General features: G+C 41.3%; 1 protein-coding gene across 2 annotated transcripts; it reads left to right on the top strand.

The window, feature by feature from the left end:
• The first annotated feature begins 1836 nt into the window (after positions 1-1836).
• Positions 1837-25156, top strand: nsun5 (NOP2/Sun RNA methyltransferase 5). Of its 2 annotated transcripts, XM_072243254.1 has the most exons (10): positions 1837-1965; positions 5078-5197; positions 6394-6565; positions 8262-8370; positions 10553-10691; positions 11602-11717; positions 17368-17546; positions 18065-18278; positions 19779-19943; positions 21315-25156. In XM_072243254.1, the coding sequence occupies exons 1-10, from the start codon at positions 1873-1875 to the stop codon at positions 21448-21450; spliced, it is 1443 nt and encodes a 480-aa protein (XP_072099355.1). In that variant the 5' UTR covers positions 1837-1872; the 3' UTR covers positions 21451-25156. The 2 variants fall into 2 exon arrangements, with proteins under 2 accessions (XP_072099355.1, XP_072099356.1); XM_072243255.1 differs by lacking the exons at positions 1837-1965; positions 5078-5197 and adding an exon at positions 5347-5722.
• Positions 25157-25166: the final 10 nt, after the last annotated feature.

The raw sequence follows: 25166 nt of genomic DNA, 5'->3' as shown, positions 1-25166 counted from the left end.
CAGAACTTTTCATCTAACTCCTTAGAATTCCTCAGATGAGCTGCTGCCTGATCTGATGAGCATTTCTGGCATTTTGTGTCTTTAGTTCAGAATTCCAGAATCTGTTTTCTGCTGAAACTGCATCACCAGCATTGCCTCATGGACATCCAGTGGAAAGCTAGTTTAAGAGTGAGAAAACAATTCCAATTGAATTTTGAGATGGAATGAATGCACATCAGCTCTGGCAGGGTTCGCAGGCCATTACTTCCTACAAAGTGAAACCTAGTGTTATTAATGGCTGTGATGCTTCACTCCCAGATGAGCTCAACACCTTTTACGCAGGCTTTGAAAGGGACAGCAAAACTATACCTGTATGAATCTCTGCAGCATCTGGTGACCTATGATCTCTGTCTCAGAGGCTGACAATGAGAACATCTATCATGAGGATGAATCTTCTATACCTGTTCGGGTCTAGATCTATCTTGGGTCCCTGACATTGATGCAATTACAAAGGCATGAAGAAGAAGAAGAAAGTCCTTAACTCTGAGTGGAGTCATTGGGACACCGTTGTGACAGCGTTTTTTTAAAGCATTCTTTCTTGTTTTTATGAGGCCAAGTTGCTAGCTCAACGCTCAACCCAGCACGGATAGAAAGCGTGCAAGGGAGCGGCCTGGATTCGAACTCTGGAGCCTTCGCTCCGAAGTCTGGTGCTAATGCCACTACGCCACCAGCCGCCAAAGGAGGCATGGCCAGCTCCTATATTTCATGAGGAGTTTGAGAAGACTTGTTATGTCACCAAAGACTCCCACAAATTTCTACAGATATACCATGGAGAACATTGTAATTGATTGCATTATCATCTGGTACGGAGGGGCCACTGCACAGGATCAGAAAAAGCTGCAGAACATTGTAAACTCAGCCACATCCACCTTGGGCACTAGCCTCCCCAGCACTGAAGACACCTTCTAAAGGTGATGCCTCAAAAAGGTGGCATCCATCATTAAGGACCCCCATCACCCAGGAAATGCCCTCTTCTCATTGCTACCATCAGGGTTCAGGAGCCTGAAGGCACACACTCAACATTTCAGGAACAGCTCTCTTTGTCTCCACCAGTAGATTTTTGAATAAACAATGAACCCATGAACACTATGTTTTTCCATCTCTTTTTGTACTAATTTAACTTAATTTTTCTCATTGTATATATTGCAACTTAGTTATTACTTATTGCAATGTACTGTTGCTGCAAAACAACAAATTTCACGACAAACTCCAGTGATACTACACCTGATTCTGAACTCAAGCGTCGATCACGATGCCCAGATACAGGCAATATGTTTTAGAAACAGTAGGAGGGAACGAAGTACTGTACAGTATTTCTATTCCCGTAGTACCCAAGGCACCTTCAGGGAAGGCGGCGGGCCCATCATTACGGACCCCCATCACCCAGGACATGCCCTTGTCTCACTGCTACCATCAGGCGGGAAGTACAGAAGCCTGAAGGCCCACACTCAGTGATTCAGGAACAGCTTCTTCCCCTCCGCCATCACATTCCTGACCCAGAAACACTGCCTCACTACTATTTTAAATTTATTTTATGTACATATACTTACAGTTATTCATTCATTTATTTTTCTATATTTTATCATGCTTTGCATTGTACTACGCTGCTAAGTTAACAAATTTCACGACATATGCCCGGTGATATTAAACCAACTTCTGAGAAGAGCGGACACCGACGCGGCCACTGCCGGCGACAGGAATGACCCCGCCCAAGCTGGTGACGTCACCTCTGTTACCATGGAGCGGGAGGGGAGGGAAGCAGGGCCGTAAACCGACGCGTCGTAAAGTGACCCCGAGGCTGCGTTGTGCGGCGGGACCACGTGGATTGGAGCCATGGCGCTGTATGGGAAGGCGGCCGCTGTCTTGCAGCAGGCCGGGGAGCAGCGTGGTTCTGTCAAATCCCTGGTGTATAACAGTGGGTATGAGGTAAGATGAGCCACAGTGTATAGTATCGGGGGCGAGGGAGGCAGCTGCCTGACAGCGGGCATGAGGGAAGGGGAGGCTGATGTCTCACAGTGGGCATGAGGTGAGAGAGGGCACAGGTGTCTCAGTGAGCATGAGGTGAGGGAGGATGTAGGTCTCTCAGTGGGCGTGAGGAAGGGTGTAGGAGTCTCAGTGGGCATGAGGTGAGGGAAGGACACTTGTGTATAATGGTGGACATGTTGAAGGGAGATGGGCATTGGGGAGTGTGTTGGGGCGGTGGGGGGGGGGGAGGTATTTGGCCAGTTGGTGAGGTAGCCTGCCAGGGCCAATTGTAATGTAGATGTGGATAATTAATTTGTTTAGTTAAGGAATAAACGATGGGCAGAGCACCAAGTTCTGTTTGGTTATGCAATTAATTACTACCTTACTAGTAACTAAATACTAGTTACTAATTAATTGCCAGTTTAATTCAGTACAACATCACGAGCTGAAGGACCTGTTCTTACGTTCTACTGTTGTATGTGAAATAAAAACTGAAAATAGTGGAAATACTCAACAGGCAGCATCTGTGGAAAGTTCCCGCTTGATCCTATGCTTCACCTTCCTCTCCTATCAGATCCCACCATCCACAGCCCTTTGTCACCTCCCAGTTTCTGTCACTATCCCCACTTTCCCCTCCTCCAGTCGCCAATCAACCCTCCTCAACCTGGATCCACGTTGCTTTTGCTCCATCTCTTTCCATCACACTTTATCCCCGCTGTCTCCACTCTACCTTTTCAGTCTGCATGAAGCAGTTTGACCTACAATATTAACTGTCTGTTTCTTTCCATAGATACTGCCTGACCCATTGAGTTCCTCCAGTGTTTTGTGTTCTTCCCGACTCTGGCCCCTGCAGTTTCTTATGTCTCCAATTTGTGAAATAAGAAACAATTTATATTTCCACAGGTGCTGCTTCACTTGCTGAATATTTCCCATTTTTATACACAAGCGCGCACATGTGATTCTGGTTAATCGGGTAGCTGCTTATTTGAGACAACTCTTATAGAAAAAAACTTTATTTGGGACACTTTGCTGCTTGCCTGGGACAAGAGACTGTTGCCAAACAGTTTCTAACTAGCGTATGTTGAGTGCACTTGTGTGGACACTACACCGTGCTTAGAGCGAACAGGGTTTAAATAGCGTTAGTTGCATATATTTATGTTTTTTTTAAAACACTGACTTTTGTCACTGATTGTTGGTGAGAATTAAGCAGTATGACAATTCAGAACTGTTTTGCTCACCATGGTATCAACCATTCAGATGCCAGAAACAGCCGGAATGAAAATGAAATGATTGCACTACTTCTGCAAGTTAGGAACTATGAAAAGTTTGAAAATTTGGCAATCATCTTGATTATTACAATGAAAATTACAATTTGCAGGATGCAGTTGTATGAAGGCGAACCTGAGTGTGTGTGCTGATTGTGTTAATTTACAGTCAATCAAAAGAGCACTGCAGCATACATGGAATTCCTCTGATAACTATTAGTAACAAATAGTTTTATAGCTGTACTGTAATTTGTTCAGAATATCATTTAAATACTTGTTACTCAGTTATTCAGCACTTTTATGTTATGTAAAACTACAATCTTAATCATATTTTTGTGACATAGAACATTTTTGTTACTTTGAATTATCCCAAAGGACTACAGAAGAATTGCTCTGGAAGTTTAGAAAACACAGCATTGTCTGGATATTTAAAAGACTGGAAGCAGTAATGTAGTAATAACCAGAGGTTTATATTGTGATCCTGGCTGCGTAATGAATATAGATTGGGACATTTGGACTATTTGGAAGTGGTGTTATTTGCTGAAGGACAGATGTGCCCTTGGTTTAAAATATCTCCCAAAAGATGCTACCTTAGGCAGCAAAGATTGCTTAAATATTGCACGAATCTGCAATGAAACTCAACTCGTAGTCTTCTTCACCGTTGGCATGTTTACTCCTGAGCTATAAGAGAAACTGCATGCTTAGTAATAAAGCAGGTTAAAGAGTCAGGAAGAATGTGTCAAGATAACATACAAGACAATGGTTATTGTTAGATTGGAAGTTCTTGTTGAGGATCCATTTCAAGTTGGTATTCTCTCAGTATAAGAGAACCATAACTTGATGGGTGGACAGTTTACAGGAAATGTATTGTCCTTGAGAGGTGTATGAGCTTCAGATAGTAATGTGAAAGATTAATTGTCAGGCTTTTATTTGCTTCATATGGAAGGGAACTAGCGAAAGCATCTTGAAAGAGCATATGGTGATGTAGATAGAAATGGTGAACATCCTCCTGCCATCTGGAAAAAGGCACTGAAGCATTCGGGCTCTGACGACCAGACTATGTAACAGTTTCTTCCCCCAAGCCATCAGACTCCTCAATACCCAGAGCCTGGCTTGACACTGACCTACTATACCCTCTACTGTGCTTACTGTCTTGTTTATTATTTATTATTATTTATTGTAGTGCCTGCACTGTTTTGTGCACTTTATGCAGTCCTGGATAGGTCTGTAGTTGAGTGTAGTTTTTGTATTGTTTCATGTAGCACCATGGTCGTGGAAAACATTCTCATTTTTACTATGTTCTATACCAGCAGTTATGGTTGAAATGACAATAAAAAGTGACTTGACTTAACTTGATATCCTGTGAAAACTCCTTTAAAAAGATGGCTTAGAGTGCTTGATAGAGGTTTGTAAACAAGACTAGGGTCATTAACCTGCCTTGAAATCTTTCAAGTCTTTCCCTCCATAGTCTTGGATACATGGGATGATTGTAACCTTAGGATCACCTTCCCAGCTATACTGCCAGGTGTCTAATTTCTTGGTTTATCCCAAGAACTTATTTCTTAAGTTTAATCCTTATCCAAGAACTATAATAATTGAATTCCTAGTTTTGAGCTCTGAAGATATGTTTACCGTTCTCACAAAGCACAAAATGTGTTTCCGTGTAGCTGGTGTCCATGCCCACAGCGATACTGAGCTGGATGCAGCACCTCGTAAAGAGGCTGAGTAAGCAAACCTGACAAGATAAAGTATGAATAAGTGGGAATGTTTGTACAGAAAATGCCACATTAATGGTTTTTGCCTTTCAGAATATTAAACAGCTGTATGCGCTGGTGTGTGAAACACTGAGATACACCCCTGTGCTGGAAGAGATCATTAGCATGACAGACCTGTTGAAGGAGAAAAAACTGCAGATCAATATTGCTAAGGTATGACTATTTATGTGAGTAGTAGATCAGAATTTTGACGATATCTTCTCCATGGATCTTCTATTATTTTACAGGTTGTTCTACAGAGGGTTCTTGGGATTTCTCCTTTCCTATCCCATCTTCCTCTATTTCCACTCTGACCTTTTGCCTCTTCTCACCTGCCTATTACTCCCCCCAACACCCCCAACCGGGTCCTCTCCTCTATCCCTTTCTCCTTTGGTCCATTCAGATTCATCTCCTATCAGATTCCATCTTCTCCAGTCCTTGACCTTTCTCACCCACCTGGCTCCACCTACCACCTTCCAGTTAGCCTCTTCCCCTCAACCCCCCCCCCCACCTTTTTATTTTGGCACTTCCCCCCCCCCCTTCCTTCTCAGCCCCGAAGAAGGGTCTTGGTCCGAAACATGGACTTCCATAGATGCGGCCTGACCTGCAGAGTTCCTCCTGCGCTTTGTGTATGTTCTTCGGATCCAAGTTCATAGCTCCCTGCAAGTGGCCACACAACTATATAGACTGATAAAGAAGGTATATAATGTGCTAGCCTTCATTGGTTTGGATATTGTAAGGAAGTCACACTTTGCATCTGTGGTTAGGATGCACTTGGAGTATCATGTGCAATTCTGGTCACCCCCTTACAGGATGTTTGTAAGGGTTTTGGAGGGTATGAGCTATAAAGAGATGTTGGACAACCATGGGTTATTTTCCCTGGAGTGGCAGGTGTACAGGCAATGGAACAGGGAAGTAATAGGATGGGAGTGAATAGAATGGGAATGGAACAGAGGGAGAGCAAGGAATCAGAAGGGCAGTGAGCCCATGAGTTCAAGGAGGGGCAAGTGATTCTCCTGATGACTTAAGTGGCTGTAGGATATTGTGTGCAGCTTGCGTATGCGCTAGTATCTGACAGATTTATGATGTAGGTTTAGATTCAAACTCCAGTGTTCTTAAGGGAACGTGATTAGTTGTTAATACTAGATGGATGTCACAGGGGGCAAGAGAACTTGAACTGTATTAGTGCTTGCATCAGTAGCTAAAAGGAAAGGAATTGGAAGAGGGGGTTTGTCAGACTGGATATTGATGTTCATGAGATTTGATTCTAAAACTAAAATATGCGAGTGTTTGGAATCTAGAGACTGTTCGTGTGAAATCTGCACAATTAGCTACCTCAGAACAATCACTTTGACTTTTTTAAACATTAGGTGCTTGTGTATGATCTCCTGTTTGGGAAGGGTCTGAAGTGTGGCGGGAGCTGGAAGGTATTGATTATGAAACATCGTTCGCAGCTAAAATCAGCACTGGCCAGATTAAAGGTAAAAAGAAAAGTTTACCACAATGAGGACCTCATTGAATCAAAACCTTCTGATGCAAAAGGTATGGGTCCTTCTGACACAGTGCAGTGCACTTATTCTTTGTTACTGTATTTCCAGATCATTCATAGAATCTTTACCTATCAATTTTATAAAGTGTGTTCTTTACTAGAAACATTAGCTACATGTACTCAGCTGCAGTTTAACTGACTAACAGATTAGATGTGTTGATTGAAGGAAAGTTGATTGCATTGAACTGCTGCTGCTAAGTTGACAAATTTCACATCACATGCCAGTGATAATAAACCTGATTCTGATTTTGAATTGTTAGCCATGATATTGAGAAAAGTTCTTTAAATGGTGCCATGAAATTGCTAATGTTAACAACAATAGGCAGGCAGTGTTTATGTCAAAGTGCTTCACATTCCCTGTGATAATTTTATTCCCAGTGCCAAAAAAAAATTAGTTCAAATCCTTAACTTACTGACTCTTAATTAGCTGGTCTGATTGAAATGCCCCAAAACACCAAAGCAGAGGTAAGAGCTCCTAAGATCTGTAATTCTTGAGTTAAGGCCTCTTACAGCTTTGGCTAGTTTTCATTGTGAAAACATTGGCCCCTTACCATTACTTTCTCTGAGCCTAACCTGTTCAATTCCCCTCCCTGCTGCAACCTTTATATAGTACTTTTCATCTAGCAAACATTTTCAGGGCACCGTACAAGAGGTTCAAAAATTTGCTGAGCTGATAAGGTTCTGCTGAGACAAAAAATCGAAGGTTGGTGAAGGTGGTGGGCCTGAAGGGAAGGTCAGAGAAGGAAAGGAAGGTGGGGGGGACATTGCAGAAGTTAGATGCTTGCCAGCTGAAGGCATGGCTGCCAGTGGCTGGGTTGGGTTTGGAAGACCTGAGACGCCTGGATAGAGGGCAGGAGGAAATTGGAGGTAAACAACGTAACTAAAAGGGTGTTTGCCGCAAGGCCTGTGAGAATGGGGTAATGCCATGGTGTCGGTTAGGTTGGAGAAAGCAGAACTGAAGTGATGTTCACTGAGAATAAAATGAGTGTGCTGGAATAGTTGCGTCGGGAGATTATAGCAGCAGATGTGTTGAGGCAGAGTGGACTTAAGCTAAAGAGCGAAATTATGGAAGTGAAGTCCAAAGTACAACTTGGGTTCAAAATGAGATGAAGATCTTGAAGTCTGGTTCAGTTTCATATGGTTTCCAGGAAGTCAGAAGCATCCTACCATCCAGAAGTAAATTTGTACAGAGCAGTGTAATTAGAGCTAGAACTTTTGGCTAATTATTTCTAGCTCTGTTACTCTATCTTACATATCTGTGTGTGTAGCTGGGAGGCTAACTCAGCAAAGTTTAGGAATCAGAATATCTATGTGGATGTTGGTAGCATTGTTAGTTCTGTGGTCATCACACTCCGATCATACGCCATTATATTTAATCACATAATGTGTTACCTACGTTAGCATCTAAAGCAGCCTTCCCAATCTTTTTTATGCTGTGGACTAATACCATTAAGCAAGGGATCCAAGGAGCCCAGGTTGGGAATGCTGATTGAGTTCAAGGACAAATCGAATTGCCAGTGGTTATGGTTTTGCTTCCTTGAGATGGCTGGATAAATCACATTTAATCTGTGGTTTTACCAGCAGTTTGTAGAAACACCTGTACCCGCTTCCTTCCTCGTCATGTCTCCGCTGCATGGTTTTTGTTAGCATTGGCTGCTGTGATATCCCTAGCCTTGCCTCTCTTCCCAGATTGCCAACTGCCTCGTTACGTCCGAGTGAATCTGCTGAAAACCAACGTGGAGGATGTAATTGACTACTTCAAACGCGAGGATTATGCTTTTCTCGGGCAGGCAACTGAGTAGGTTTGATCTTTTTCTTCAATAGCCAGCACAAATTAATTTCAGAAGTGGTTATACAAGACCAGTCTGGTTCATTGTCCCTAAGCCTGTGGGCTGTCGAAGGGAAGGTAGAGAAATTAGCATTGCTATTCATACTTACCAACCGGATGCTGTCGTTTAATCACTGTTCTCTTTGGTTGATTGATGCTCTCACTTAAGTTGATGTGGTAAGTGTGGTTTACTGATAGCCCTGGCTTTTGTCATATACAATATAAAACATAATTGAAAGATGATGTAAACAGTCAAGCAGCATCTGTGGAAAGATTCTCAGGTCCAAAATGCTTTCGCTGAATTGGGAAAGCAAGAAAGCAAATGACTGTTCAGTTGCAGCAAAGGTGGATGGGTGGGACAAAGGAATATCTGTGATGAGGTGTGACCAAATGGGATAATGTGGCAGCTGGAAACCAATTCTGCTTTACGCGTGTTGCTAACAGCGGAGCTGTGGTACATGTCTAAGCGGCCTGGCTGTACTAACAAAGAGAAGCTGGAAAATTTCCTAAAGAGTGCAGAATATCCAGGCAGAAGATAAGTTGTTGTTCCTCAGTCTTGTATTGACATAGAGTAAGTTGCCTATCTGATTTAGTCCTATTTGCCTGCATTTGGCCCATATCCCTCCACACCTTTCCTATCCATGTGCCCTGTAAATTCCTTTGAACATTGCAGTTGTTCCCATCTCTACCACTGGCAGGCCATTCCATATCCCACCTCCCTCTGGGGAAAAATTGCCCCTCGCGTCTCTAAAATTTCCTCCCTCACCTTAAATCTATGTCCTCTAGTTTCAGACTCCAAAACTATACAGCAAACCAGAGAAAGGTGGGTCAGAGTAGATGTTGAATGACGAATTAAAGTAAGTCCAGATCATTCCTGTGGACTGAACTCAGTGGCTCAGCAAAGGTGGTCAGCTAGTCTGCAATTGGTTTCACAGATGTAGAGGGGACCGCATTTCAAGCATTGAATGCCATCCACCAAATTAGGAAAGAAAGGTGACTTCATCTGGAAAGATGGTTTGGTCCCTGGATCACAGTTTTACAATTTAAGTGTATAGATGTGAAGTGCTGAAAGCCACATCTCCCTGTGATTAGAATCGTTGGGTTTGGATGCTTATGTGCCTCAATGATCAGTGGAGAGCTATGTTGGCTGGAGATGGTGCTTTATGCTTTGGCTTTTGTTAGGGTCGTCTGTGCCAAAAGGATCAAAGGGTAGAGGACCACCTGTCTTCCAGGTTTGGGGGTTCAGCTCAGGGCTAACAACTCTGACTGTAATACAAAATAGTTAGAGAAACAGCAGTGAAAAGTCCTTTACGTCTGAGTGCGACGGTATTCCTGAGTCTCCACCTGGTGCTTGCACGACTAACGGAAAACCGAGAGAAAGCTACCGACATGATGAGGGAACCCCTGGAAATCGCCAGAGATGGCGGATCTTCAGTGTACCCAAACCGCCAGCAGTGTAACAGGCAGAAAGAGAGAAAGCAGGACCATTTATTGAGAAGTTGGCTTCCCTGTGGCTTTCTCCAGTGTGCTACATAGTTGCATGTGTTGGTACATCAGTACAAGTTACATTTATGACTACACCCATTAACACAATTTGTTAAGATTATTCTGTGTCTCTCATCTGTTGCTTTAGATTGGACTTTCCACCAAGTCAACTTAGAATAACTTGTAAACTGAAGGGACTTCCTAATGCCCACTTGGGAAGTTATCTGGTCAAAATGTCAGAGTTTATTTGGACAGGATCCAGGTTTTATTCATTAGCTTTTTCTTTTCTGAATAATCAAATCTGTAACTTTGCCAGTTGTTGGTAAATTGGCTTATTAGTGTTGCATGTACTGAGGCAGAGTGAAAAACCTATCTTTGCATGCTGTTTTATACAGATCAGTTCATTACGGCAGCACATAGAGTGAATACAAGGTGGCAGTGCAGCTAGATAATAATGTGTAAGGTCGTAGCGAGGGAGTTTGTCAGGTTAAGACTCCATTTTATTGTACCAGGGAACCATTCAATTGTCTTACAGCAGGGAATGGAAGCTGTCCTTGTGCACGTTGGTACGTGCTTGTAGACTTTTGTATATTGTTGCCAAATTAATGGATCTTCATTCACCCGGTTCTTGTCCAGTGACCTCACTTTTGAGCTCTTTTTCCCACAGTGCAGCAGATCTGAAAAATCTCACTCATAGACAATTCATCTCTGACCCTCATCTCCCTGAATTACTCGTTTTCCACCCGAAGACTGATCTTCACGAACACTTTTTGTACACAGCTGGACATATCATTCTGCAAGATAAGGTAAGCCAACTTGCATTTTATCCTCTTGCTCGTGGTATCCTGAAACACATGGGGATGTGTATTTATTACTTAATTAGACCCTTTATCTTCCAATTTGACTGAAAGGGCCAAATAAATCTTTTTAATGGCATGTAGCAAGATGACAAAATCTACAGTTCTGCTTGAATCGTTTTGGGGATGAAGTGGTATTTATCAGTGTTCCTTTGGGAGATTAATTGAAAGGCCATTTTCTGGCACATTGTCCTTAGTTTGAAAGGTGTGAATTTGACAAATTAACAGGTTTATTCTTTCTATATATATTTCACTAATATGTTTGACACTGTGACAGGTGTTAAATAAGCTATTCCTCTGTTAGACGGAGGGTCTATTTCTCCCATGTCTGGGGTGCATTCTACTTTAGATTCTGTGGGTCATTTTGTATGTAAAGAACTTGGGGTTTGGATGATGTCAGAGAGTGGATGGCGTCAGACAGTGAAGAGTGTTTGGTGGTTTGAAGGGAAAAAAAGCTTCACAGCTTGACTTAGATGGAAACTCCACAGAGGTTTCCTGCGTATTCAGTTCTCAGTGGGTATTGGTTCTTCATAGCCTGATGTGTGATGTAGAAGGTTGCTGAATATTTCCAATTTTTTCTCTTTAGATTTCCAGGATATGTAGTGTATTAGTTTTGTTTTATTTCTAGATTAGTCAAAAATAAGTGAATTGTCCAGGCATTGCTTATGCTGCTAAAGCTAGGATCCTGTGAAGGGCTGTTCTGAATCAACAGCCAATTTATGCCATGGCTCTGTGTACTCCCACATTCTATCCTTCTCCAGCTCTCAACGAATCGCTTGCTGTGGTGTGGGTCTTGCATGCCGGCTGAATTACTCATTGCAGCCAGATCACTTGTCTTTGTACCCCTTTTTACCTGCAGGCCAGTTGTCTCCCGGCCCATCTCTTGAACCCTCCAGTGGGTTCTCATGTAATCGATGCTTGTGCAGCTCCTGGTAACAAGACCAGCCATCTTGCTGCTATTCTTTGCAACAAAGGGTAAGTCTGGGCTTTAACTGCAGTATACTTTTAAAAAAACACGATCTAAGGACCCTGTGAAACTCAAACAAAATGTCAAACTTTACAAATGCAACCACTAAGTTTCTGTTGGGGCTGAAGTTGTTCTTGCACAATGGTCAAGAAACTAGCTGGCGGCTTTGCCATACGTTTTCTGTAGTTGTCACTTTACTGTCTTTTTCAAGTTATTAGGGTAGATGGTGGGAAACAAATGTCAGGCAATGTGAGAGTTTTGTTGAGATAAACTTTATCTGATAGAGGAATTGTAGCTATTATTGGGGTCAAAGATGGTTTTAAATGTTTTGGGGCAATTATAGGTGACATGGGATTTTTTTTTAAATTTAGTTGAGGGACCTGACTCTCGTTGGTCACATTGTCTTTGGTTGACTGAAACTGAGTGGTTTGCTTGGACCTTGGAGATGTCAACCTGGAGCAGACGCAGTAAGGCTGATTAATTTCCTTTCCTAAATGGCTTGCTGGTCCTGCAAAAGGCCAATTAAAAGTTCACCTGATTAGTAAACTTAGCCATCAGGCGCATTTAAGTATTTACTGAAGGAGTACCAAGAAATGGATAAGGAGAAAGGAAAGATTAGAGGAACATGAGACCAGCTTGTAACCGTTTCCATGAAATGCATAAAGAGGCAACTATTAGCAAAAGTTATTGTAGGTTCCTTACGGACTGAGACAGAAGAAACTTATGTTGGGTAGAAGGAAGTAGCACCCAGATTACATATGCTTGGTGGCTCTCTTCATGGAAGATAACTTAGAAAATTTAGCATGGAAATAATAGAGCAATACATCCGGCGTGAACAACAAACTGAAAGAAAAAAATGAGTTTTTTTTAAAAAATAGAGAAATTAATGGGATTGAAAGCTGATTAAATCTTCAGGATTTGATGTTCTTCATCCAAAAATTTGAAGAGATGGTTATGGAGACTGCAAATGCAGAGCTTAACATCTTCCAAATGTCCACAGATTCAAGAATAGTTGCACAGATTGGACAGTACCACCATTTAAGGAAGGTGAAAGAGAGAAAATGGAGAATTTCAGGTCAGTTAGCATGACATCAGTGTCAGAAAAAAAATCTGGAAGAGCCAAGTCATGTAGAGTCCTGAGTTTTTCTCAAAGGGAAGGTGTATTTGACACTTTTTTTGAGTTTGTAACTACTAGATAGATAGATACTTTGTTGATCCCAAAGTGTCACAGTAGCATTACAAGTGCACAGATATAAATATTAGAAAAGAAGTAGAATGAATAAAAAATAACTTACCACAGTCTCACAGGAGAAATTCATCACTTCCCAGCTATAGGTTGACTCATTATAGAGCCTGATAGCCGAGGGTAAGAATGACCTCATAAAGGAGAATCGGGAAATGTGGTACACTTGCACCTTCAGAAAGCTTTCATTGAGGTGCCAGTTGTGAAATTGTTAAAATTAGAGTACCTGGGCTGGATAATATTGAAACACAATGACAGTGGACAGGTCCAGTAAATAGTTCAATGTTTATTTAATATTTCATTTAATATCAGAGAATGTCAGAATCAGGTTTATCATCACCAGCATGTATGGTGAAATTTGTTAACTTAGCAACAGTACAATGCAATACATAATATAGAAGAAAAATAATAATGAATTGTAATATAGGTATATTGAATAGATTAAAAATTGTGCAAAAACAGAAATAATACATATTTTAAAAAGTGAGATAGTGTTCACAGGTTCAATGTCCATTTTGGAATCGGATGGCAGAGGGGAAGAAGCTGTTCCTGAATCGCTGAGTGTGTGCCTTCAGGCTTCTGTACCTCCTACCTGATGGTAACATGGTGAGGAACAGTGGTAACACCTGGACAAGCCAGCGAGCACTGTGAGGGTCATGTTTTTTGACTTCTCCAGTGTGTTCAATACCATCTGCCCCGCTCTGCTGGGGGAGAAGCTGACAGCAATGCAGGTGGATGCTTTCCTGGTGTCATGGATTCTTGATTACCTGACTGGCAGACCACAGTATATGTGCTTGCGACAGTGTGTGTACGACAGAGTGATCAGCAGCACTGGGGCTCCACAGGGGACTGTCTTGTCTCCCTTTCTCTTCACCATTTATACCTCGGACTTCAACTACTGTACAGAGTCCTGTCATCTTCAGAAGTTTTCTGGTGACTCTGCCATAGTTGGATGCATCAGCAAGAGAGATGAGGCTGAGTACAGGGCTACGGTAGGAAACTTTGTCACATGGTTTGAGCAGAATTATCTGCAGCTTAATGTGAAAAAGACTAAGGAGCTGGTGGGAGAGCTAAGGTACCGGTGACCCCTGTTTCCATCCAGGGGGTCAGTGTGGACATGGTGGAGGATTACACATACCTGGGGATACAAATTGACAATAAACTGGACTGGTCAAAGAACACTGAGGCTGTCTACAAGAAGGGTCAGAGCCGTCTCTATTTCCTGAGGAGACTGAGGTCCTTTAACATGTGGCGGACAATGCTGAGGATGTTCTACGAGTCTGTGGTGGCCAGTGCGATCATGTTTGCTGTTGTGTGCTGGGGCAGCAGGCTGAGGGTAGCAGACACCAACAGAATCAACAAACTCATTCGTAAGGCCAGTGATGTGGGGATGGAACTGGACTCTCTGACGGTGGTGTCTGAAAAGAGGATGCTGTCCAAGTTGCATGCCATCTTGGTCAGTGTCTCCCATCCACTACATAATGTACTGGGTGGGCACAGGAGTACATTCAGCCAGAGACTCATTCCACCGAGATGCAACACAGAGCATCATGGGAACTCATTCCTATCTGTGGCCATCAAACTTTACAACTCCTCCCTTGGACGGTCAGACACCCTGAGCCAATAGGCTGGTCCTGGACTTATTTCATAATTTACAGGCATAATTTACATATTACTATTTAACTATTTATGGTTTTATTACTATTTATTATTTATGGTGCAACTGTAATGAAAACCAATTTCCCCCAGGATCAATAAATTATGACTATAAAAAGGCATGCCCTTAGTGCTGGAGGTTCTTAATAATGGACGCTGCCTTTCTGAGACACCGCTCCTTGAAGATGTCCTGTACTTTGTAGGCTAGTACCCAAGATGGAGCCGACTAAATTTACAACTTTCTGCAACTTCTTATGGTTCTGTGCAGTGGCCCCCCCCCTCCCACCACCACCACCCATACCAGACAGTGATGCAGTCTGTTAGAATGCTCTCCATGGTACATCGAAAGAAATTTTTGAGTGTTTTTGCTGACGTACCAAATTGCTCCAAACTCCTAATGAAGTATAGTCACTGTCTTGCCTTCTTTATAGTTGCATCAATATGTTGGGACCAGGTTAGGTCCTCAGAGATCTTGACACCCAGGAACTTGAAACTGCTCACTCTCTCTATGATCCCTCTGAGGATTGGTATGTGTTCTGTTGTCTTATCCTTCCTGAAGTCCACAATCAGCTCTTTCGTCTCACTGATGTTGAGTGTAAGGTTGTTGCTGCGACACCACTCCACTAGGTGGCGTATCATGCTCCTGTACGCCCTCTTGTCTCCATCTGAGATTCTCCCAACAACGGCTGTATCATCAACAAATTTATAGATGGCATAGCTCCACAGTCATGGATATAGAGAGAGTGGGATTAAAGAGAATCGCAAGGCATTCTATACATACATCAAGGACAAGTCGATAACTAGGGAGAGGGAAAGGCCACTTAAAGGGGGGAAACATTTGCTTGAATGTGGAGGATGCAGGTGAGGTCATAAATGAGTACTTTCCATGAGTATTTTTCGAGAAGAGTTATGGGGGGCTGGACAAACGGGTTATTTTCTCGAGCAGTGGAGGCTGAGGAGAGATCTGATAGAGGTTTATAAGATTATGAGAGACATAGATATAGAGTAGACAGGGAGTACCTTTTTCCCAGGGTTGAAATGTCTAAAACAAGGTGGCGTACATTTAAGGTGAGAGGAGGTAGGTTCAAAGGAGACGTGAGGGGCAAGTTTTCTTTACACAGCAGTGAGCACTTGCAGTGCTCTACCTTGGGTGGTGTCAGCTACATTAGGGATTTTTAACAGATGTTCAGCTAGGTACAGGAATGTGAAGGATATGGACATTTGTAGACAGAGGGGTTAGTTTAGTTGGATATTTCATTATTTAATTGGTTTGACACGGCATTGTGAGCTTAAGGGCCTGTTCCTGTGCTGTACTATGTTCTATCTGTAATTCTGTATATCTGTATGAAATCTCCCCTCATTATTCTCTAACACTCCGGGGAATAAACTCCTAATCCATTCACCCTTTCCCTGTATATGCCTCAGGTCCTTCAGTACTGGCAAAATCCATGTAAAATTTCTCTTCACTCTTTGAATCTTCATAATATCTTTCTTGTAGGTAGATGATCAGAACTACACACAATACTCAAAATTGGGCCTTATCACATCTTGTACAACTTCAACTTAACACCCCAACTCCTGTACTTCCTGTACTCAATATGTTGATTTATGAAGGCCAATATGCAAAAAGCCCTCTTTATGATCATGGGCATATACACCTATAATGCCACTTTCAAGGAATTATGGATCTGTATTCCCAGATTCCTCCATTCAGCTACACTGCAAGTTCTGCACTGTAAATCCTACCCTCATTTGTCCTTGCAAAGTGCAACATTTGTCTGCATTAAATTCCATCTGCTATTCTTCAATCCATATTTTCAGCTGTTCCAATTCCTGCTGTAAGCTTTGATAGTCTTCCTCGCTGTCCACTATGTCCCCAATCTTGGTGTGATCTGCAAATTTGTTGATCCAGTTTACTACATCATTAATATCGTTGATAAAGATGACAAGTAGTATTGGACCCTGCAACACACCAGTAGTCACAGGCCTCTAATCAGAGACAACCATCTACTACCATTCTCTAGCTTGTCCCATGAAGCCAGTATCAAATCCAGTTTACTGCGTACCTCATCCTGAATGCCAAGCGACTGAACCTTCAACACCAAAGTAACACGTGGGGTCCTGTCAAAGACCTTGCTAAGGTCCACGGAGGCAACATTCACCTGCCGTTTCTTCATCAACTTTCCTGGTAACTTCCTCAAAAAATAACCTCTGAAATTGGTTAGACACGGCCTACCACACGCAAAGCCATGTTGACTATCCCTAATTAGGACCTGTCTATTCAAATACTTCTATATCCAGTCCCTTAGAATACTATCCAATAACTTACCACTACTGACATCAGGCTTACCTGCCTGTAATTTCCTGGCTGATTCTTAGAACCTTTCTTAAACATTGGAGCAACATTAGCTATCTTTCAATTGACTGGCACCTTACCTATGGCAAAGGGCAGTTTCTGCAGTAGCCTCCCACATGGTCTGAGGGGACACCTTGTCAGGCCCTGAGGATTTATCTACCCTATTTTGCCTCAAGACCAAGCACCTTCTCCTCGGTAATCCATGTACTGAATGACTTCACTGCTGTTTTGCCTTAGTTCTACAGACTCTATGTCCATCTTCCGAGTAAATACTGAGTGGATCTACTCTTTCCCTTTAGCTCCTGATATACGTATAAAATGCTTTGGAATTCTCCTTGGTCCTACTTACAAATGATATTTCCTGGTCCTTCTTTATTTTTGCTTAAATTCTTTCTTTTTTAAGGAAACTCTTTGCATTTGATCTGGACACCAAGCGCTTGGCTACGATGGGAACCCTACTGTTGAGGGCTGGAGTTACATGCCATGAAATGGCCAACCAGGACTTCCTGCTTGTGGATTCCAGCAACCCCAAGTACCGGGATGTAACGTATATTTTACTGGATCCTTCATGCAGTGGCTCTGGTGAGCAGTCTTTCTTTGACTACAGGTAGCTTTGAGACACAAAGGTTTATGGGGATTTGTATGCACAGTAAGTAAAACTGAAGGCAGGAAAAAAAGGTAAAATGTTGCTGTTTTTTTTTGAAGCTTTATTCAAGTACTAAACAATTTTCAGTTTTACTTACTGTACAAAGGGAGATTTGAGCACAAATTTTTGAAGGGGTAAAGAGAACAGCTGTGCTATAGCTGAATGGGTGTCTCCTAATAAAATACACTCAAATAAGAAGTGCTAGTAGCCATGTCAGCTCCAGTCTGTAAAATCCCTTACACCACCTCTGTTTCCCGTGGTTTGAGTTGCTGTCAAGATTATATGGGAATATGGGCTCAGCTAATTCTTCTCTGTTGGGTTGGTTCCTTCAGCAATTAAAAAGGAAGTATTGACATCTGAAATTGTTGCGGAAAGTGAGCTCCACTGGGTGACATTCAAACCTTTTGACTGCGTTATTTGACGCACCACGCTGGATGTTCTTTTTCCAAACCAGGAATTGTAAACCGCTTAAACCAGTTCACAGATGATGAGGAATCGTCGTCCGCACAGCGCCTGCAAGCATTGGCAGCTTTCCAGCACAGAGCACTCAGTCACGCACTGAGCTTTCCAAGTGTGGAGAGAGTCATTTACTCCACTTGTTCAGTCCATCGTGAGGAGAATGAAGACGTTATAGAGAAGATACTGCAGCGTTATGCAAACTGTTTCAGGTAATAACTTCATGAGTCTGTCCGTAATCTTTACCCCTGTCTCGGGTGGTCTAATTTGACCCATTTTCTGAAGTGAACGGAAGTTAAATGAATTTTCAGACATGGTCTAATCAGCCTGAAGTAATATTGTGCATCTTGGATAGCTGTGGCTGGGGAAGGAGGTTGAGGAATTCACTCAAACTTTACCCCATTGATGACGTCAGTAGGTTCACTCCCAGTTATGCTTTCCTTATTGCTGTGTTGGCTCAGCAGTTAGTGCTATTCTCTCACAGCTCCAAGGAGCTTGGTTTGATCCAGCCTTGTGTTCTTTGCCTGGAATAACAGTTTTGAGGTTGGAAGCCTTCAAGTGCATCGACCAAGTGGTCGTCCTTTGTGTGTGAATGTAGGAATATTGGCTGGCCGTGCAAATAGAGAAGTGACCACAAGCAAGTGTGAATGGGTCCAAACTAGAACCTGCAAAACACACTGAACAGAAATCAAGATTGAGAACGCTGGTATTTTTTCCCTCCAGTCTTCAGGAGTAACAAGGTAAGTCCATAAGATATAGGAGCCGAATTCGGCCATTTGGCCCATCAACTCTGCTCCACCATTCCATCATGGTTGACTTATTATCCCTCTCAACTCTATTCTCCTATCTTCCCTCTGTCACCCTAACCAAGAACCAAAACCAATAAACTTGTTATTCAAGTCCTTAAAAACTCTGCTGAAATCACATTGGCTACTCCAGGAGCTATGAATTGACTCCTCTAGACTGGAAGATTAGATACACACCCTCACAAAGACCTATTTGTTGGCAGGTTCATTGGCTACTGTCAGTTGCCCCAAGAGTATGTTGGTTTGCTACAAAAATTGAAAGAATCTGGTTTGCACAGAGATTACTAGGAAATAATTGTGTTAATAAGATTGAAAGGAATTTTGTAAACTGGTATAGATGGGATGCCTTAATCCCCCTTCGCCCCTCCACTGACAGAAGTAGGAAAGTTCAGAACCAAACACAAACTCCTTGAGTCCAGGATGAATTCAACGGCGAGTTCTGTTTTCTGCAAGGACAGATGGACGTCACTCAAGTAACTTTTGACTCGATGTATTAATCCAGCACATTTGTCATCTTTTTCATTGGATTGTCTCAGTATTTCTTAGCTGCACCTACTCTTCCAGTCTAGAGGAATCAATTCATGATTAGCCGTGTTACTCCTGAAGTGGAACGGGGGAAAAAAATCATTGGTATTTTCAATACTGACTTCTGTTGGGACCCCTGTTCTAGTTTGGACCCTGTCATACTTAGTTGTCACTTCTATACTTGCATGGCCTAGATTCACATACAAAGGGTGACCACTTGGTTGAAGCACTTGAAGGCTCCAACTCGTACTGTTATATCCTCACTAGGAGAATAATTTGGGGTCTAACAGTGTCATTCTGAGTGCAGTCTAATGGGAATGTGCACTGCTTTTGTTAAATTGGGACATTTGAGCTAACAGCGTCTGTTTCTGTTCCATGCAGACTAGTTAATTTGATGCCTTCGTGGCCATGTCGTGGTCTGGATACATTCCCAGAAGGTCCCAGATGTCTTCGGGCCACGCCGGGCGACACCCTGACAAATGGCTTCTTTGTTGCTATGTTGGAAAAGCACAATGGGCAAAATGAGAAGGAACAAAACAGAGAGAGGTAATACAAATGTAATTACATAATGAGCACATCCTTGGAACCAAACTCTAATAACCATCTTAATGAGGTAAATCCTTGGAACTGATGTCAGAAAAATGAATGCATGGTTCTTTAGTAGCACAAAATTAAATGTATTCATTTCTCCAAAGCAAGTGAATGGATTATCTTTATTCAGAAATATTATTTTTATTGTGTCCTTTATTGTACATTGATTTTGTGTGTATGTGCACACGTAGCTGTTCACTTTGTTGCTTCATATGAAGGTCAAAACAAATTTATAAATCCTTTTGTATATTAAATTATACGGTTATAAACTTCATTGTTATTGGTGCTGCCACAAGGTGCACTGGAAAGCCTAGGCTAGAGATACTGTGCCTTTTTTAATACTGTGATGCAGCAGTAGCTGAGATCAGGCATCCTACCGGTTAAAATTCTGACTTCAGCTCTTGATGTTTTGCAAGTTTTCTTTAAGATGTTTAGTGGGACTTATTGGTAAAATTAAAATACGCAATATTAGTTAAAGACAGAATAGTGATTAATAGATACAGAAACTGCCAGAAATACAGGGGCCAGGTAGCTTCTATGTTGAGAGAGAAACAGTCCACAATTCTGGTTAATGACTTTAGGATGAAACGTCTCAACCTGAAACAAGAACTGTTTCTCCCTCCGTGACCTTTGAGTCCACCAACTTGATTTTATTTTTTGGCAGATACGTACTTTTCATTTACAATGAATGTTCTTCATCGGGTGATTGTAAAACAGTCTTTAAGTGTCAATGTGACCGTTTCTTCTTTACTTGCAGTAACAACTTTGAAGGTGGCACAATAGAGACCTGTTGAGAAACCTGAGAGCGGGAACAGATTAGTAGATTGGGTAGATGAAACAAATAATTTCTGCCAGTAATGTTAGGTGATGTATATTGGGATGCACAATAACAGTAAAGAGCTTGAATCTCAAAAGGAGAAGAGGTTTTAGAGATGGGAATTTTTAGAAACTCAATTGAATTGAAGGTTTGAGTAGCCAATGGCTGGTTTGTTTGAATCAGTGGGCTCAGAAGTAATGTTATTTACTTTGCCATGGTGTATAGTGCCACTGCAGTAAGCACAACACTATTTCTGCTGGGCGTCAGAGTTGGAATTCAATCCTGGCATCCTGTAAGGAGTCTCTACCCTTGCCGTTGAATGTGTGGGTTTTCCCTGGGTGCTGTGGTTTCCTCCCACAATCCAGAGACGTACCGGATAGGTTACTTGGACATTGTAAATGGTCTTGCGATTAAGTTGGGGTTAAATCGGGGTTGTCCAGCTGGTGTTATTTAAAGGGCTGTAAGGACTTATTCTGTACTGTATCTCTAAATAAATCTTATCTTTCTAGCTTTGCTGAGGAGTGTGTACCACTTGCAGCATCTAGCCTTACTTCTGTGAAGGTGCTGGAAGGAAATCCTGCAGCTTGCTCACCAACAGCTCGACGCAAAAAAAAGAAATTGAAGAAAGTCAAATCAATTGTATGAGGACAAGGTAGACTGAAGATGGTGCCGCCCAGGACAATAAAACAGAATACTGCAAGAACTCAATGAGTCAAGAATCATCTGTGGAGGAATAAGGTGCAAGTCAACAATTTGGGTCAAGACCTAAATCAGCACTGGGTGGGGGGGGATGGGGAAGGAATAAAGATTGCCAGCATATAGCAGTATGAAGTGGATTTGGACAGAGCATGATCAGTGATTATGTGAATGTAGATAGGGGGTGGACGAACAAACAATATTAAATGGAAAGAAGAGACACCAGGAGATGTGGGTTATCCTCTCTGTCAAGTGGCCCTCAACTCCAGTGTTTTCTGCCTTCAATCTGTTCAAGACCTGCCTGCAAGGTGTAAAGTGAAGAAAAGGTAACGCTGGAGCCTGTAACTGGAACACGTGCAATAAAGTTTACGGTTTTTTGTTTTGTATATGGTCAAATAAATTGATGTATTTCACATGAAATGTGGGTGATTGAGCGAAAAAGGAGGTACCTCTTGTCTATTCTAATACTAGCTTACATACAGTAGTTTTTCATTGGTACCTGTTATGTTCATCCAGCCTATTGCTGTAAATGTACTTTTATTACCTTGATTTTACTTAAAACTATTACGGGGTGAATTTTGTCTCACTGCTTCTGGAATGCCATGTGTTTTACAAAACAGCTGAACTATGGCCTAATCTTTTTGAGGGTTAGATGTGCTAATGAATAGCTTGGTGGTAAGAAAAACTACTGGGCAATTGAGTTATCAGTTTAGAGAAAATAAAGACCATTGAGTAAGGTAAGTGTAAATAAGACATTTGAATTACTTTATTAGAACTATAAAAATGGCATATTGTCTCTGTGACAGGTTCAATTCAAGGCTCCCCAACAGAGCTAAGACTGCAATAGGTGAAATAATTTATGTTTATTTTTGTAATATGCCATTTCTTTTCTGCACTAAAAACCAATGATAGGTGGCAAAGTGTGAGTGTAACCAGTGTAAGAATGAAGTGCTTCAGCAATAGTCTTCATAATCACAGCTTTTTATTTAAAACTATCTCAATTTAATGACATAAGCAAAAAAATCAGATCTCTGCACACTTGCAGTCAGCTCTACACCTGCACATTCACTCACTAGTTCTATCAAGCTGAAGTTGCCATGATAGAAATCTACAATATTTTTAAAGCACACTGACATTTCCACATCCACTCATTCTATGAGTTACTCATCAACATTCATCACTTGCATGTATTTTACCATTCAAAGTCACCAGAGACCACACACAACATTAGGATTAAAGCATTTCTTGCTGCATATTCAGTCTTCATCTACATAGGTAGTTACTTCAAGTGCCCTTTTGGGTCAAAACTTTATATTTAAACATGAGATTTGCCTTGTTATTACATAAATGACAAGCCCAGGCATTTGAGAAGTTATCAAATGACATGGTGTCAAACTGAAGTGTAAATAATTTGTTGTAATGAATTAAATGACACACCATTCCACCATTGACAGATGTGGGATACAAATTATCTGGTTAATTTTCAAATAATTTACAAGTTGTTTTGTAAAATAAAACTAATTCTGATACCACTTGTTTCAACTGGCCATTAAATCACAAAACATACAGCTATGGTTTCCTTCCTCTCCAAAAAAAGCTGTCAAAGTGCTCCATTGAGTGGCCTGGTAGAGGCAAACATAATTCAATGTTTGAAGAACAAGGAAATCAAGATATATTCCAGTAATTTGTATGTTTAAGTTTAGCATAATTTAAGACAACTGTGGGCACAAATTTAGTGAAGCATATTTATTGGACGAAACTCCAATTAATAAATGACCCTTCTGGAATAAGAGGTCTTTAAGCAACTGGTGTCACAACAGATGCTTATAATTAAGGTGATGTGAAATAGGGGTTTCTATACATTAAGACGGTCCTAAGGAATATTTATTAAAGAATAATTTGGCACCATAGACTGTGCAATTTACATGCTGCTACCCACAAGCTTCTTACACAATCACAAGTGGACAAATCGTGTGTAAATGCTCTTCACTCTTTCTTCTCCACCCCAACCCCCCCATAAGAAAAACAGCATTTGAGTCTGAGCTACCCCCAAGACCCCAGCTGTTGACATGTTTTCCAAATGGATAGTAGCACTAGGGGAAAGCAGGAAGTTCCAGGTTTATCTGCTTGTTAAGAGGAATACGGGGAAAAAAAAGAACACATTAACAACAATACGTTTCCAATATTTGATGGACTACCTCCTTTTAATCAATTTTGGTTAGATTGTTTTGCTTATGTTTTCAGGAGACCCCCACCCCATATTGCATACCCGCACTCAGCTGTGCAAATATAAATTTCACTGGAGCCTTTCAGGAATATTGCATGCTAACAGCAGGACAAAAATCACATCACCATTACAGCATCATAATGCTGCAGTAATTCTCCATTTCTGATCCACTATATAAAATCATTCACTTTGGAAAGAAAGGTCATTGGTATCCCGTAGGTGTCCTAAAGACAACATGGATGCGACTTCTTGATTCTCTATAGGAGATTCTTGGGTACAAAGTAGTGCCAAGCCATTTTGAATTGTGATTTTCAAGTGCAAGCACTGTATTTTTGTTTCATTGTTAAAGCACTAAACCTTAATATCAGTGCTTTTTGTTGCTACTGGAATTGAAGTCAGTCCAACAAATAGCACTCCATCAAAAAGCCAGAAAAACAAGATTGTAAACTTGATTCTAACTTATTTTTGGGCCTTTCCAGGCTATTTGATCCGCATTAATTTCAATGACAAAAAAAGGCGTTTGAGTTCTGTTAACTGAATAGTTGCATTGATTTATCAATTCACTTAAAGAGAAGCCCACAAGACAGTTTGCTGCAAGCCTCATACCCCAGGAATACTGACCATTTGTAAAGGCATTTAACTGAACTATGTGATCTTGACCATTCAAAACTACTTCTGCATTGCAGAATTCCCAAATCATAAAAGCCTTTTAATATTCGCAAATGAACAGGTCCAAATCTGTGAATGACACTGCAAGGGGTGTTTCTGAGCACTCAGCTATGTGAACTAAAACAAAAGATTAAAATCCCTGATTTAAGTAATCTGGAAAATGCAAAGTCAGAAGTGAGATGGTGGTGACCATCTTAAATTAACCAAATTACTCCCTGTGATACTCAAAAGTTAAAATGCGTTGCCAAGTGTCATTGATGAATCTTGCTGTGGCGAAGGATTAGTGGCTCAATATTTTGTTCAAAGACCAGTTGGTGCAAAAGCATCAAGTTAAAAGGGTGAAATGGGAATGCATTAAGTTTCATAAATCAAAACTCTCCAGTGAACTTCATTTACTAGTCCCATGTGATCCATGTCATTTTTGGAAATTATATGCTGCCAAGTGCCAAAGTTGTCAGTAGTATCTTTCACTTAATATTTATTCAGCAGCAATAAAATGTATTTACACATTTCTGATTTTAGATGTTAATTTGAAAAACATCTTTCTAACAGCAGGAAAGGGGGAAAGAAATCCTAAATGCCATGTTTTTAGGAGTATATGATGCCCTCAGAAAACTGAGGTATCAGTGTTTTTAAACTCTTGAATTCACAGTTCTTAAAGTAAAAATAAACTGGATGTATGAAGAGAGAGGCTTCTGAAGTTATATTTAACACTGCACTATGTGTAACAAGATGAAGTATCATGTCACAATAAAATAATGCCTAGAAA

The sequence above is a fragment of the Mobula birostris genome, chromosome 25 (genome assembly GCF_030028105.1).
Source record: "Mobula birostris isolate sMobBir1 chromosome 25, sMobBir1.hap1, whole genome shotgun sequence".
NCBI classification, from domain to species: Eukaryota; Metazoa; Chordata; class Chondrichthyes; order Myliobatiformes; family Myliobatidae; genus Mobula; species Mobula birostris.
This window is presented reverse-complemented; position numbering and strand designations above follow the sequence as displayed.

Coding starts and splice junctions, on each gene's coding strand:
- nsun5 (XM_072243254.1), top strand. CDS start 1,873: ATGGCGCTGTATGGGAAGGCGGCCGCTGTCTTGCAGCAGGCCGGGGAG. Junction 11,718..17,367: donor GCTATTCTTTGCAACAAAGG/GTAAGTCTGGGC, acceptor TTCTTTTTTAAG/GAAACTCTTTGCATTTGATC. Junction 18,279..19,778: donor CGTTATGCAAACTGTTTCAG/GTAATAACTTCA, acceptor TGTTCCATGCAG/ACTAGTTAATTTGATGCCTT.